Here is a 15439-nt window from a genome sequence, read left to right as displayed (position 1 = left end):
TTGCTGAGGTTTGTAATGATGCCATGATGACAAAATTACCGCCTTGAATGCTTCATGTTATGCCTTGTTTCAACTGTCATTTGTCTTAGATCCTTGAGGACAAGGATCGTTTCAAGGGGCGGGTATTGATACACATCAAAATGAAACTAAGGGTAGCTTAGTCATTTATCCTTTTTGTTTCTTATTTCCCAAGTCATTAGTAGCCTATATAAAGGCATTAGTTACCTTGTACTTCGTAATAATTAATCAATGAATTTATGAATGAACTTGTGAGATTTATCTCATTTGTTACACAAATTGTTGTATAAGACATAAATTTAGATAGACTGGTCCAATAATATGAGGCCCATTAAAATTACTTAGTAAAATATAAAATAATATTTTTATATTAATAACTTAATATTATAAGTTGATAATATACATATTTAAATTTGTTAGTTTTCAAAATAAGTCATAAAGTTATCAAAATAAAATAAAAAAACTTGATATAGTAATGACATGTGCTTGGGCTTTCTCTTATTGGGCCAGTCCTATGCTATAGGACGGTCCTATAGGAGAGTTGCTGCATTTGTTATAATGGAATCTAGGTGATTATTTCTATTATTGGGGCAGCCTATCGATCCTTACAGTCGAACAGTTGCATTTCTATCTTTTATAATTTCCGTCTTAATTTAGATCGTATCAGGATACTACCTAATAATTATGTTATTGTCATTTAAAGTTGACAGGTCTTCCAAAAATAGACAAATACGACTTGAATATTGTCCATTTGTATTTGAAATCGAGTTACAATCGTCGTGATCTCAACTCAAATTCCCAAACATTACAAAAAAAAATATCCCCAACAAACCCAGAAACAACCGTGTTTCCAAAATGGCACTTCAAAACACAAGCCTCCTCTCTCAATCGGCAACACCTCACTACCGCTCTTTCATTTACCCCAAATCAATCGAATCCTCCACTTTTCCGGCCAAATTAGGGTTTCTCCCACGCCGGAGGACGGCGGCGCTTAAGGCCGTCGTCGATTCCCAAAGCGGCGGCGCCGGCGGAGATTCCAAGAAAGCTGTTCCTAACACTAACTACGTGGTTCCTCTCGATAAGGTTACTTCCTCATGCGTTACTCGCCCGCTTGCTGAGATACTTCGAGATCTTAACAAAAGGATTCCTGATAATATTCTCAAACCTCAATCTAATATTATTCCTTGGTAATTCTTCTTCTTTTTCATCTTATATTATTGTAGATCTGAAGTAATGTGTGTTTTTTAGGGGATTTTGTGGTGGTTGTTGATGTTCATCTTTTGTTGTTTGTCCAGGTTTCATGCCAATCGGATGCTCAGTTTCTATGCTCCAGGTTTGGGATTTTAAGCTTGATCTATATGTTGGATTTTTCGTTTTATTTTTCATTTGCTGTCGAAATTTGTGTTTATTCATTGATCCATGCATTGGCAAGCTAAAAGGATGTTACAACAACAACATTAGAGCCTTAATCCCAAAATGATTTGGGGTCGGCTGACATGAATCATCCGTTAGAACCATCCATGGGTGAAGCACACCTCAAAATGCGAAAAAAAAATAGAAAAGGAAAAATGAAAAACAAAAGGGAGAGCGAAACATAATACAAAAGTTAAGGTAAACTTATAGGTTTTAAAATCGAAGTCCGGATTTCTTTTATGAAAACTTAAAATTTAAATAGAGAATAAAGATTAAAACGATTTTGAAGACCGAAGTACAATTTAAGGGTCCGGAATACCTTAAAAGTAATCCAAGTAAAATATATAAGAGAGTGGTTGGTAAAAAAAGTGTAATAAAGGAGAGAAGAATAAATAATTTTTTTTCTAAAATTAAATAAAAACACTAAATATGTCAAATTACATAAAATACTAAAAATCCACACGTATCTTTTCCCTCCACTCTACCCCTGGGAACCTTTTGTGTTTGGTGCATCCATAGGCCTCCTTCTCACATGGCCAAACTTTCTTAGTCGATTTTCCATCATCTTGTCCTCTATTGGCGCTACTTTTACTTTTTCCCTAATCACCTCATTCCTTAATCGATTTTTTCTTGTATGGCCGCACATCCACCTCAACATACGCATCTCCGCCACACTCATCTTTTGATCTTTTGAATGTGACAATGTTTCACCGCACACTGGGAACCATAAAGTAAGGCAGACCTAATTGCCGTGTAATAAAATTTTCCCTTTAATCTTTGGGGCATATCTTTATCGCATAAAAACCCTGAAAGACTCTTCCATTTCAACCATCCCGCTTTAATTTTGTGAGCTCCTCATCTTTTTGAATAATAGATCCTAGATATTTGAAGAAATCTGACCCCTAACAACATTCCCATCGAATATAATACTCCCCACCTCTGTCGATCTCGACCCCGCCACGTTAGTGAATTGGCACCTCAAATACTCGGTCTTACTCCTGCTCAACCTAAACCCACGAGTTCTAAAGTATGCCTCCACAATTCCAACTTTCTCTCCCCCCTTCTTTCGTCTCATCAATCAACACAATATCATCAGCAAACATCATACACCAAGGGATGTCGTCCTGAATATCCCTTGTCAACTCATCCATAACTATAGCAAAGAGAAAAGGACTAAGTGCGGAACCTTGATGCACCCCAATGGTAATGGGAAATTCTTCCGTTCTCCCAACATTAGTGCGAACACTTGCACTAGCCCCCTCATACATGTCCTTTATGAGGTCAATATATTTTCGAGGCACACCCTTTCTCGCCAAAGCCCACCAAAGTACTTCTCTCGGTACCCTATCATATGCCTTTTCCAAGTCAATAAAAACCATATGCAAGTCTTTCTTCCTGTCCCAATGGTGTTCTATCAACTGTCTCATGATAAAAATCGCATCCGTAGTCAATTTTCCAGGCATAAATCCAAATTGGCTATCCGAGATGTCTACACATTTGCTAAGCCTTTGCTCGATTATCCGCTCCTATAATTTCATCGTATGACTCATAAGTTTAATTTCCCGATAATTGGAACACTCTTGAACATCACCTTTGTTCTTGTACAAAGGGACGAGTGCTTCTCCTCCAAGTAAGGGTGGACATAATCCGGTCCGGACCGGAAAAATGGACCGGTCCGGACCGGAATCGAGTGGACCGGAATTAAAAATTCCGGTCCGGTCTCCGGTCCACCATTTTCCAAGATTCCGGTTTCCGGGCCGGGACGGAACGGGAATTTTCCGGTCCGGACCGGAATGCCCGGAATGCCCGGAATTATTGTTATTTTCATTTTTCTTCTTAAAATTGTATTTTTATTCCGGACCGGAATTTGAAAAAAGTGGATAATTCCGGTCCAACCGGTCCGGTCCGGTCTTGGACCGGAATTTTTCCGGTCCGGTCTCGGACCGGAATTTTTGTAATCCGGTCCGGTCCCGGTCCATGAATTTTGCCGATTCCGGTTCCGGTCCGGTCCGGTTTTGGACCGGTGCCTAGCCCTACCTCCAAGCTCATGGCATCTTGTTGCTCCTCCAAATCTTGTTGAAGAGCATGGTTACCCATTCAATTCCTTTCTCCCCGAAGCACCTCCAATCTTCTATAGGTATACCATCCGGTCCCTCTGCTTTCTTCGACCCCATCTTCCTTAACGCCTTTCTATCTTCACTCTCTTGTATTTTACGCACAAATTCCCGATTAACCATGTTGGGTGTTTCTTCTACATCCCCAAAACCTTGCTCCTGGCAAATCCATTGAATAAAGTATCAAAGTAAGAACTCTATCTAGCCTTTATTTCGTTATTCTGATCCAGAACCTTGTCGTCCATATCTTTCACAAACTCTCCAATATCCCTCGTCTTTCGGTCTCTTATGCGAGCCAGTTTATAGATATCCTTCTCTCCTTCTCTCGTGTCCAACTTGACATACACTTCTTGGTTAACTTTTGCCCTCGCATCACGCACTGCCTTTTTAGCGGCTCGTCTAGCCTCCTTGTACTTTTTAAAGTTCTCATCACTCCTGCATTTCCCAAAAACCTTATAATATTCACGTTTTGTCTTTATCGCTTGTCTCACCTCATCGTTCCACCAAGATGTGTCCTTACTTGATGGTCTATTTCCTTTAGATTCCCCTAACACCTCCCTCGCCAAATACTTTACAACATGCTCCACTTTATCCCACGTTGCATCTATATCTTTCTCCTTGCAATCCGACCAAATATCGCTACTTCCGACCTTATCCAAAAACGCTTGTTGGTTTTCCCCTTGTAGCTTCCACCCCTTGATTCGTGCCTCACCAATTATCTTTCTCTTCCTCAAGTCTCTCTTACCCCGAAAATCAAGCACCACTAGTCTATGTTTTGTTCCCGGGTATGTCCTTGCTTGCAATCGATGTACTCTTTCCTCCACACATTCCTTACCAAAAGGAAGTCAATTTGACTAGCATTTCCTCCACTCCTATAAGTCACCAAATGAGAATGCCTTTTCTCGAACCAAGTGTTCATTATACCAAAGTCATGCCAAAACAAAATCTAATGTCACTTCCTGCTTCATTTCTCTCCCTCTCTCCCGGAACCCAAAACCCCCATGAATGCTCTAGGAGCCAACTCGACTAGTACCCACATGCCCATTGAGGTCACCACCAACGATCAATTTCTCTCCAATAGGGGCTCGTTCTACAATCTCTTCAAGATCTTCCCAGAAGGCACGTCGAAAAGGTGCGTAAGCACTTATAATAGTCAGCACCTCATCCCCGACTACAAGCTTAATGCTCATAATCCTATCACTCTTTCTCGATACTTCTACCACATCATCAATGTAATCTTTATCAATGACAATACCCACTCCATTACGACTTTTGTCTTTACCCGTGTACCAAAGTTTATAACCACAAGGCGCTATCACGCTTGCTTTATCTCCGATCCACTTTCTTTCTTGTAGATACATTATATGCACCCTCCTCCTTTTCATAACCTCCCCTACCTAGCTCCCTGTAAAGAGCCAACATTTCAAGTACCAAAACGTAACCTACTACCCATCATCGATGTAATCTTTATCAATGACAATACCCACTCCATTACGACTTTTGTCTTTACCCGTGTACCAAAGTTTATAACCACAAGGCGCTATCACACTTGCTTTATCTCCGATCCACTTTCTTTCTTGTAGATACATTATATGCACCCTCCTCCTTTTCATAACCTCCCCTACCTCAGCTAATCTCTCTGTAAAGAGCCAACATTTCAAGTACCAAAACGTAACCTACTATCCTTCCTAAAGTCATGCCCTGATTTCTTTATCCGCTCTTGACCATGCTTCCTGAATCCAAACCTATTTGACACCACACCCATACTTCGAGGTGGCGCGCCGCTTTCGGGCGACGACCTAACAACCCTTGCATATTTTTCACTACACCCGGGTCTAGAAGATGTAGCGCACCCTTGCCTAGTTGACACCACCCCCAAGTGTAAAGATGGCGCGTCGCTTCCGGGCGACGACCTAGTAACCCTCACATACTTTTAACTACACCCGAGTTTAAGAAGTGCAGCGCGTCGCTTCTGAGGAGACGCCCCAACGATGTTCAAATTCCGATTCATGTCCATAAAATGTGACTAAGTTTTTATGGTGGCTACCACATACCTCCGCAACCCTTCTCCTTTATCCGGGACCGGCAGTGAATCCCGAAAACACTCACAGGCAGTGAATGTTACAAGGATGTTAGGAAATACTAAAATGTATTGTCGTGTTGGTAAATTGTTAGAATCTGCCAAATTTTAGGTAGGGTGGCGATAGTGTCTGCATTGATCACAAAATGCTCCGGAAGTTACATATAGAGAGGGAATATCATCATCGTTTCCGTAAACCAAATGGTATATGGCTTTTGCCTTTTTCCTTTCATTGAGGGGCAAGATTCGAGTCACATGTACCCCAATTAAAAACTAAAGGAGGTTAGGATTGACAAAACGTTTTCTTTGTAATAAGTGAGAGGTTGTTTTCAGTAGACATTTGTCTTAAGAAAGCAACAACCTTGACATTGGTTTTCGTCCTTATTTTGAAATTATGCTATTCACGATGTTCATTTTAAGGAAAATATTGACATCTAAGTGTTACCTTGAAGCATTTTTCTATAAGGCAGGCTCTACACTGCAATTTTTACGAATTTGCCACTATATTTTTTTAGCGTCTTTTGCCGTTTAAGTGGAAAAGTTGTATGTTCTATACTTCATGTAGAACTTGTATATGTAGCAATCCTCCATTCTTCTTCATTGTCTTTCAACATTACTAGTGACCCTATCTTGAATTGGATATCCAATAGGTGTGTTTTCGTTGGGATTCTATGCTTCTATGTTATGACAAAACCATAAAGAAAGAGATGTTCAGTCATGGATGGTGGAGTGTCAAAGACTTGGTTCTTTTCGGACTCTTTTGTAGTTGTGGTTGGCGTCCTTGTTTATCCCTCCTTTAGGTAGTTACTTTTGAGAAATCTAAGAACCACTATTTTTGGTGTTTTTACGTGGACTGATATTTAAAAAAATTATCTCAACCAATCCGGCATAACTCTTGTCATAGTTATTTCGTGAATTAGGTGTAGGGTCACTGTTATTATGTTATTCTTGTTTTAAATGTTGTGAGTTGGTTGCCATTTTACTTTGGTTCTTCACTTTTAGGGCCGTGCCCTTGTCGACACGACACGACACGGACATTCCGACACTTCTAAGTGAGCTAAACAGGTGAGGCTTGCACCACAAAGCTATAGGAAGATAGTTCAAGCATTTAGTGTTACATTTAACGAGTTAAATTTTTAAGTGTTATTTGTCAAACTTCTCTCCATTTTACTTAAAAAAATTCGAAATGTTTCAAGTTTGGAAGTGTAGAAGGCAACAAATTTTTAAGTGTTATTTGTCAAACTTTTTTCCATGTAGAAGGCAACACATTTCTCAAGGTAATTTTTTACAAGCGTCTACCATTGCGTAGTTGTTTCTCCATTAGGTTATTATCAACATAGATGCTGGTAAATGTTATTTGTGGATGTAGAAATGACCCAAAGAAGAAAACGAAGATACAAAAGATAATATTAATATGTGACAACATTTGCTTCATATTCTATTTTTGCATCTATAGGAAATCAAAAGATAATCGAGAAAGGATTTCTAGTGAGGGTTGTCTGTGTTTTGTACATCCATATTATTCTAATATTAGTCCAAGTATGACTCAGTGCTTTGTTGCTACAACTAATCTATATCTATAATCTGGATTATGTACATGATAACATAGTGTGACATGTGATACTAGACACTTAGTGTCTATCGAGCAACTACATAACCTGATATCTCTAGTTTCTTATTAATCTCTTCAATATCCAGTATTGATCATATGGTTGTATGTGTAGGCTGGTGTGGAGAAGTGCGTGATGTTATTTTCTCCGATGATGGAAGCATAACAGTGGTCTACCGTGTCATCATACGAGGATCTGATGGAGAGGTAGGCTTTTTTTACTTTGTCGTATACCACATCAAACATCTTTGATCACATTGCGTGAGTGAATGGGCCTTAAACCCTCATTATGTCTGGTGATGGTTCGGAAATCTGATGTCTTGTTGCTTTGGATCTCCCAACCTCAAAATTTTGAAATTTCATATCCGTTCCCGATCAAAATATTTTTGGTTTTCTGTTTTTCGATGTCCAACCTTTTGAGATCAGATTTGATATTTAGCATGTTCTTTTTCTCTCATCTTTAACTCGTAGTTACAATAATAAAAGAAAAGAGTAGGCAATGAGAGCATCAATACATTGACAAAAACATCCTCTGCATATAGTATGTGCCCTTACATTTTATCATTGATATCTTGGAGAAGTACAAAATGAAATGGTTATGTTCACCAGAGTCAACTAAGCTTACTATTAAAGCTCTAAATATTCTATTCTTTGGTAGAGGTGCAATAGTGAAGTCATATGGTTGAAGTCTATGGTTATAGCCTTATAGGCATTACAGTAAGCTAGGGAGGTCTAGCTGAAAACCCGGTTAGGGCGTCTCTTATAGCCATGTTACCTTTGTTTGATCCTTCGATTCAAGAATCCTACAAAGATTCGGATTGTCCTCATCATATCCCTTAGGTGCTCTTCCGGTTGTTCATATGCTTAGTGTTGAAAATCATGTATTAGCTTAGAGAAGATCATGAAGATGTTCTAGGATGAAAATCACGATATCTTAGTGCAATTCGTGCCTTATGCAATAGATAATGAACATCAACTATTGAAAAGAATAACACTTGGGAATAATCTGATCTCCACAAAGGACATAGTTGTGAAGTGGATTTGTAAAACGAAGTTGAACATTGATGGTGAAGTAGATAGTACAAGGCACGTGTAGCAACAAGTTGGGGTTTGATTATACTTAGGCATGAGGTATTTGCACTGATAGCAAGAAATGGCACAAATAGAATGGTAGTTGCATTAGCAACACAAAATTCATGGACTATTTTCGAACTAGATGTCAAATCAGCGTTTTTGAATGGATTTTCTTAGAAAAAGAAGTATTTTTTGATCAACCACAAGGCTATGTTAGGTCAGAAAAGAAGAGAGAAATTTATAGATTAAGGAAAGCTTTTATGGACTAAAACAAGCTCTTGAAGCTAGGTATAGTGGTGCATTGAGACATATTTTCTTTTGTTATGTGAAATGTCCCTTTGAGGAGTGTTTACAAAAAACTATGAAAAGGCTTAAAGTTTCACCTTTCTAGGATCCTCTCGTAGTGCTCCCTAAAGAAACAAATAAATAAAGTCGAACTCGATATTTTACTTGTTTGTTTTTATTTTATTTTTTCTAGGATCCTCTCGTATAGCTCTTGAACTCCATGTTTTCTCCAATCTTCCTATCCTTTCATGATGAACTTCTGTTCATTATACCCCCAAAATTTCCATACTGAAAATTTTAAATTATTTTCTCTTATTTTTGTAAGCTTCAATTTGCTTCAGATTTTCTACTCTAGGAATAGTCGTATCTTGTTACCTTTCTTGTTTACATGATTTTCTTCACCTTAGCATCATGCCAGGTAATGATTGTTCGGTTTGGATTAAAAAACCCCCCTCTTATTATGTAGACTAGTTTGACACCCATCCTTTGTAATGGGTTAATGAACTTAGTTATAATATTACATCCTATGTCTAATTATTAGGTTGTAAGGCTTAATATTTGTATGTTATTATTGTAACTGACACGTGCCGTTAATTCAAACTCTTATAAAAGCTCTCTAAGACAATACTTGATAGACTCAAGATTTTGGATTAATAGCTAAGTTCAATGATACTCTTATTTATAGTCATGAGATCACCCCACCTTATGATAATCTTTTGATGTGGGACAATTTAACTATTTATACGTAGTATATTCATCACACCTACATTATTTTTCAATGTGAGACAAATAGTATACTTAGTACACCATATTTTTCGCACCTAATTTGACATCAAACCCGGTTTAATAATGAACAAATACTATACTATCTATTAATATTCGTACGTTTTTTTTTTCTATTTTTTTATCATAATTAAAATATGTGCAAATGATATGAAACCTATACTCTAATGATAACATTTTTTTTACCACAAATCTAATTATATAATTTTCATAATTTTTTTTACGATACTTTTTTGCCAACAACAACAACAACATCAGAGCCTTAATCCCAAAATGATTTGGGGTCGGCTGACATGAATAATCCTTTAGAACCTTCCATGGGTGAACGCACACCTCAAAATGCGAATAGAAAAGGGAAAATGAAAAACAAAGGGAGAGCGAAAATGTAATGCAAAGTCAAGTTAAACTTACAGGTTTTAAAATCGAATTCCGGATTTTTTTTATAAAACCTTAAAGTTTAAATCGAGAGAAAAGATTAAAACGATTTTGAAAACCGATATAGAATTAAGGATCCGGAATGCCTTAAAAGTAAACCAAGTAAAATATATAAGAGAGTAGTTGGTAAAAAAAGTGTAATAAAGCAGAGAAGAACAAATAATTTTTTTTTTTTTAAATTAAATAAAAACACTAAATATGTCAGAAAAACATCAAATACTAAAAATCCACATGTATCCTTTCCCTCCATTGTGCCCTCTCCGTCACCATACTCTCTTCAAGCCCCAGAAATCTCATATCGTGCTCTATCACTCTCAACCATGTCTGTCTCGGTCTTCCTCTACCTCTAGGGACCTTTTCTGTTCTCCAAGTCTCCAGCCTCCTAACTGGTGCGTCCATAGGTCTCCTTCTCACATGGCCAAACCATCTTAGTCGGTTTTCCATTATCTTGTCCTCTATTGGCGCCACTTTTACCTTTTCCCTAATCACCTCATTCCTTAATCTTTTTTGCCAAATATAATAAAAATTATGAATATCACTTGAATATAATATAGAAAATATATATCATATTCTGGAGATAATGATACTCTCTCTTAAAAACTCTCTTAAGACATACTGAAAAGATTCAAAAGATTTTAGATTGATACCTAAGTTCCAATGATGCTTTCTATTTATAATCATAGAATCACCCCCATCTTATGCTAATCTTCCGGTGTGGACAACTCTATTATTTATACGTAGTAATGATATCATTTTTTTTACCTCGAATTTAATGATATTATTTTCATTTTTTTTAAATAAACATATTATAATGTCACTAATATATAATCGCCTTTATAAATATTTACGTGCTTAATATTTATATGTTATTGTTTGTATTATGACGATACTTGAAAGACAAGATTTTGTGTTGTTACGTAAGTTCCAATGATAACTTTTATTTATAATCATAGGGAACACCCCACCTTATGATAATCTTCTGATGTAGGACAATTCAACTATTTATACGTAGTATATTCATCACACCTACATTATCTTTCAACGTGGGACAAATAATATACTTAGAAGTACACCATATTTTTCGTACCTAATTCGACATCCAACCCAACTTAATAATGAACAAATACTATACTATCTATTAATATTCGTACGTTTTTTTATCATAATTAAAATATGTGCAAATGATATGAAACCTATACTCTAATGATAACATTTTTTTTTTACCATAAATCTAATTATATAATTTTCATATTTTTTTTTTCACGATACTTTTTTGACAAATGAAATGTATAAGTTTTTAAACATCACTTGAATATAATATATAATAGAGAAAATATATATCATATTGTGGAGATAATGTTCATAATTGTGTCCCTCTTCCTTTACCGGTCCGCACCCTTAAACGTATGAGCATTTCGATAAAAAATAAACCCAGCCAAACTAAGTGTACGAATTTAATATCAAGGATTTAAGAAAAGTAAATAGAAATAGTTAGATTTGTATGACATAACAACTAATAATACGCCATACAAATATGGATTTTTTACTTGATACAAAAATTAATGTCTCTTTTGTATTTTAAAGAGTAGTTGTTATACTTAATTATATTAGAATGTATTCCATAATTTTTCTATGTTAGTGTCTTGTGATGCGCTAACATTAGCTTGTCACTGAAACGGTTTGTCACTAAGCTATTGAGAGACCTCTTTTTTGTGTTTTTCGTGACCTTATTGTTGATCGTCACCAAATTCACTCTTTATTGTCGTACTTATTTACATAATAATCGGACCCATTTAATCATTAATCATTATTTGTACCTATTTCATTACCTATAGGGCTATTGTACTTATTGAGATCGTCTCTTAGGAGACTTACTCATCTTTTGGTGTATACACTTTTTATAAGTTAACTTAATTAACAACAATCTTAATTAAACCTCAATTAATGATAACGCAAACATTAAACCTTATTTAGTCTAATACTTTTGATGTCGGTCGCATAATTCCTATGATATGTGTCACTGTCACCTTGTTTTTACTACCGTACATTGACAATGTTACGTTGATTGTTGGAATATATGCATGTTTGCATGATGTACTACAATGGAAAAAGAATAATATGCAAAGATGATGATAATCCTACTTAGATGGGGAGTCTCCATTACTAATCTTCACTTTCAATAAACCGCACATTCGCACAACAACTTGCTTTTAGCGATACTTTTTATAGTTTTTATTTCATATTCAAATTTAATATGGAGTACTCCGTATTAACAAAAATTGGAGATTTTAATATCACTCCAAAGTCATTCGCGGAATTTAAACTCTATGTAATCGCTTGAAGAAATCATTATTTATATTGGTGTAGCTAGATTGGCTTATAATGTCATCACATTAGAATTTTCTTTAGTAGTCAAAAATAGGATATACATAATGGGAAAAAAAAGTGATTGTTTGGTTACTCATACAAAAAAATACAAAAAATACAGAAATTGCCTTCTCTGAAAGTACAAATTTTGTGAATGATAAAGATTTTGAATTTCGATCAAAATTCGCACCCTCTTATCTGTACACGGGTAAATATCTTCGACATCTTGTAGGTTTCCCCTTTATATACGTATATCTTACTCAAACATTCGTCAATCGTGTCGTGTTTTATTACCTTGATAAGAAGTTCATAAATTAACCTCCATAGCAACTCATCAAGTGCATGCTTTTGCGAGCTCACATATAATCCTAAAAAAAGTAGAAGAACAAATCATTAATTAACTATTACTTTGTTCACATGATTCATTTCTTAGAAAGATATAAATATCGTTGAGTATTCCTTTGTCTACCTATTACTGAATTAAAAGACTCTCGAAGTCTAAAGTACAACTATTCCTTAAAATCTGGCTGAATGAATAGTGTATGATGAACCGTAAACTTGTTATTTTCAGTTTTTCAAACCAAATATTATATACGTTAAAAAGATCTCAAGAAAAACAGGAGAAATATTCCTTAATATTGCACATCAAAATCGATGAAAGGCAGATTAAAATTTATAGACATGGTTACTGGTTACCAATTACTCCCATAGTAGACGGTAAGATCTCTCATGTTTGGTGATTTACGTAAAATTGTCATTAGTCGGCCTATCTCCTTTCCTGCAAATACACAATCCAAAAAAACAAATATTAAAACTAATTTAATTTAAAATTACTAATAGAAAATAAAAAGCTAGCTTTTAAAACATGTAGCAAAAGAATTAAGAGAGGGAAATACGTAGCACATGATATCGCTCGAAAAAAGCTTCCTTTAATAATATAGATAGATAGATAGATAGATAGATATTCTTGGTGGTGTTTGTTATCTGATGGTTTCTTGTGCCAGGCTTCTAGTTTGTACCTCATCAGGCTTTTTAGTGTTGTTAAGGTTTCATTCATATTGGAGTCATATGCAGAATGTATTGTGCAAACAGTAGTAGGGAGTTGGTGTGCTGCTAAATTTCAGTTGGCTCAGCACCCAACTGAGTTTGATATCGGAATCCGCAACTGGCAGGGATCCCCTCATCCTAGGGGTGTAAGCGAGCTTGAAGCTTGTCAAGCCAAAGAACTTCAGCGTGGGGTCGACTAAGAAAACACGAAATTCTAGTCAGGCTTAGATATTTGATTTGCTATTTTCTTTTAAATGTTACTTTATTAAAACATAAAAATAACTTGATTTAAAATAAGTTATTAATTACCAAAAGTAAAAAAAACTGTGAACGAGCTCCAAGCCGAGTAAGCCGAGTATTGACTGAACCGATTTTAAGGGGTTGTCAAGCCTTAAAGTTAAGGTAAGGGCGAGGGTTCGGACGAGGAAATGCTTATTGATTGACGAAATGCTTTGGGGAGTTAAAAATAAGCATAGACCTGGAGATTCACAAATAGGTCAACCTTTCGAACTGATGCTGAGGCAAGAGACAACCTGCCAAACTGAAACATCTTACTAGCTAGAGGAAAAGAAAGCTAAAGCGATTACCGCAGTAGCGGCGAGCAAAATGGGAGCAGCCTAAATCGTGCAAACGGGGATGTGGGAGAGCAATAGTAGCGTCGTGTTGCTAGGCAAAAGCGGTGGAGTACCGCACCCTAGATGGCTTAGAGTCTAGTAGCCGAAAGCATCACTAGCTGATGCACTTACCCAAGTAGCATGGGCACATGGAATCCCATGTGAATCAACAAGGACCACCTTGCAAGGCAATACTCCTGAGTGACTGATAGCGAAGTAGTACCGTGAGGAAAGTGTGAAAAGAACCCCATCATGGAAGAAAACTGTTGTCAGATCACTCAGATGTCAAAGCATTCTTAACTAATGTGTCACATTTGATCTAGACTTGTCAAAATTGACTCCGCCCGTTCTGACCTTTCACACAAATATAAAACGCCGAATATGACCCAAAATGATTTGACAAAAACCAGAACATAGGCATACCAGACCTATACCCAACCCAAATGATGAGTTAGTCAGATCAAGTTCGCGATCTCTCTTGACCTAGGTAGCACCAAAACGGACACGGACACGTGACACGGCATCTCAAGAAATTTAGGACACGGGACACGTTATTTAAATTTAATAAAACATAAGAGTATATTTTATAGTTATAAACGTTCGATTTTATTTTTATAGAAGTATTTGATGTTAAATTTAAATAAGTGAAGGTAAAACTTGCCTTTGATTATAACTCATTTTCATTTCCCATCCAAACCCATCTTCTAATCAATCTCTTTGACAACTCATTTCTCGTCTAAAGAACATCAATCACCCCAAATGATGTCCAAAAACCATGGACACGCGTCAGACACGGCCCAAATACCATGGACACGCGTCGGACACGTGCCTAAATAAATGTAGAAAGTTAGACACGGCTTTATAGGTGTCCGACACGTTTCGGCGTGTGTCCGACGAGTGTCGGTGTCCGACATGGTGTCGGACACGGGACAACTGATTAAGAGAAGTTTCCGTGCTACCTAGCTCTTGACACACCATTCCTAGTCTTTCTGACGAGTATTTAAAATGCAGGCATATCGTGAGGCGACTGGAACAATAATGTCCAGTGATACCGAAGCTGGTGATCCAGTTGCTGGTGCAGAGGAGCTTGCTTTTGTCAAGGCGTGTGCGCGTTTTGGGCTTGGCTTATATTTATATCATGATCAGTAATTTGATTCTCCCTTTTCTATGCCGTATTTTGATGTAAATACGATCTTGTTTGAATTAGGACATGGCATAGTATACGTATTTAATTGAAATTAGAAAAAATGGATATTTTGCTGTGTTTCCCTGCTAAACATAGTTTTAAACACTGATTGTACCTCTTTAAAAAGTTGCGACGTCTTGTCTTTGAGAAAGGTTGACATAGAGTTTGTCTTCCTTAATGATACCTTCTTTTGTTTGAGATCCAATGTCTATTCCTTCAAAATCAAGAAACGCCCTACTTTAGTGAAATGTGAATTTTCTAACTTTATAATTCTATGTTTGATCGATCTAAGGTCACAAACCGTTCACATTAGCTCCTCATATCAAGATGATATAAAAAGCCAAATCAATTGTCAGCTGCAAATAAAATGTTCGGGTTCTTGTAAGTTTAAACAAACGGAGCTATGGATGGCCC

At 36.6% G+C, this 15439-nt stretch overlaps 1 protein-coding gene across 1 annotated transcript; it reads left to right on the top strand.

Annotated features, from left to right (window-relative positions):
- Positions 1-743: 743 nt before the first annotated feature.
- Positions 744-15223, top strand: LOC141633298 (DNA repair RAD52-like protein 2, chloroplastic). The gene is made up of 4 exons (XM_074445789.1): positions 744-1205; positions 1314-1351; positions 7350-7441; positions 14851-15223. The coding sequence occupies exons 1-4, from the start codon at positions 874-876 to the stop codon at positions 14986-14988; spliced, it is 600 nt and encodes a 199-aa protein (XP_074301890.1). The 5' UTR covers positions 744-873; the 3' UTR covers positions 14989-15223.
- The last annotated feature ends 216 nt before the right edge of the window (positions 15224-15439 follow it).

Source organism: Silene latifolia, chromosome Y (genome assembly GCF_048544455.1).
Source record: "Silene latifolia isolate original U9 population chromosome Y, ASM4854445v1, whole genome shotgun sequence".
NCBI classification, from domain to species: domain Eukaryota; kingdom Viridiplantae; phylum Streptophyta; class Magnoliopsida; order Caryophyllales; family Caryophyllaceae; genus Silene; species Silene latifolia.
The sequence above is the reverse complement of the archived record's forward strand: the minus strand, read 5'-3'. Positions and strand labels throughout refer to the sequence as shown.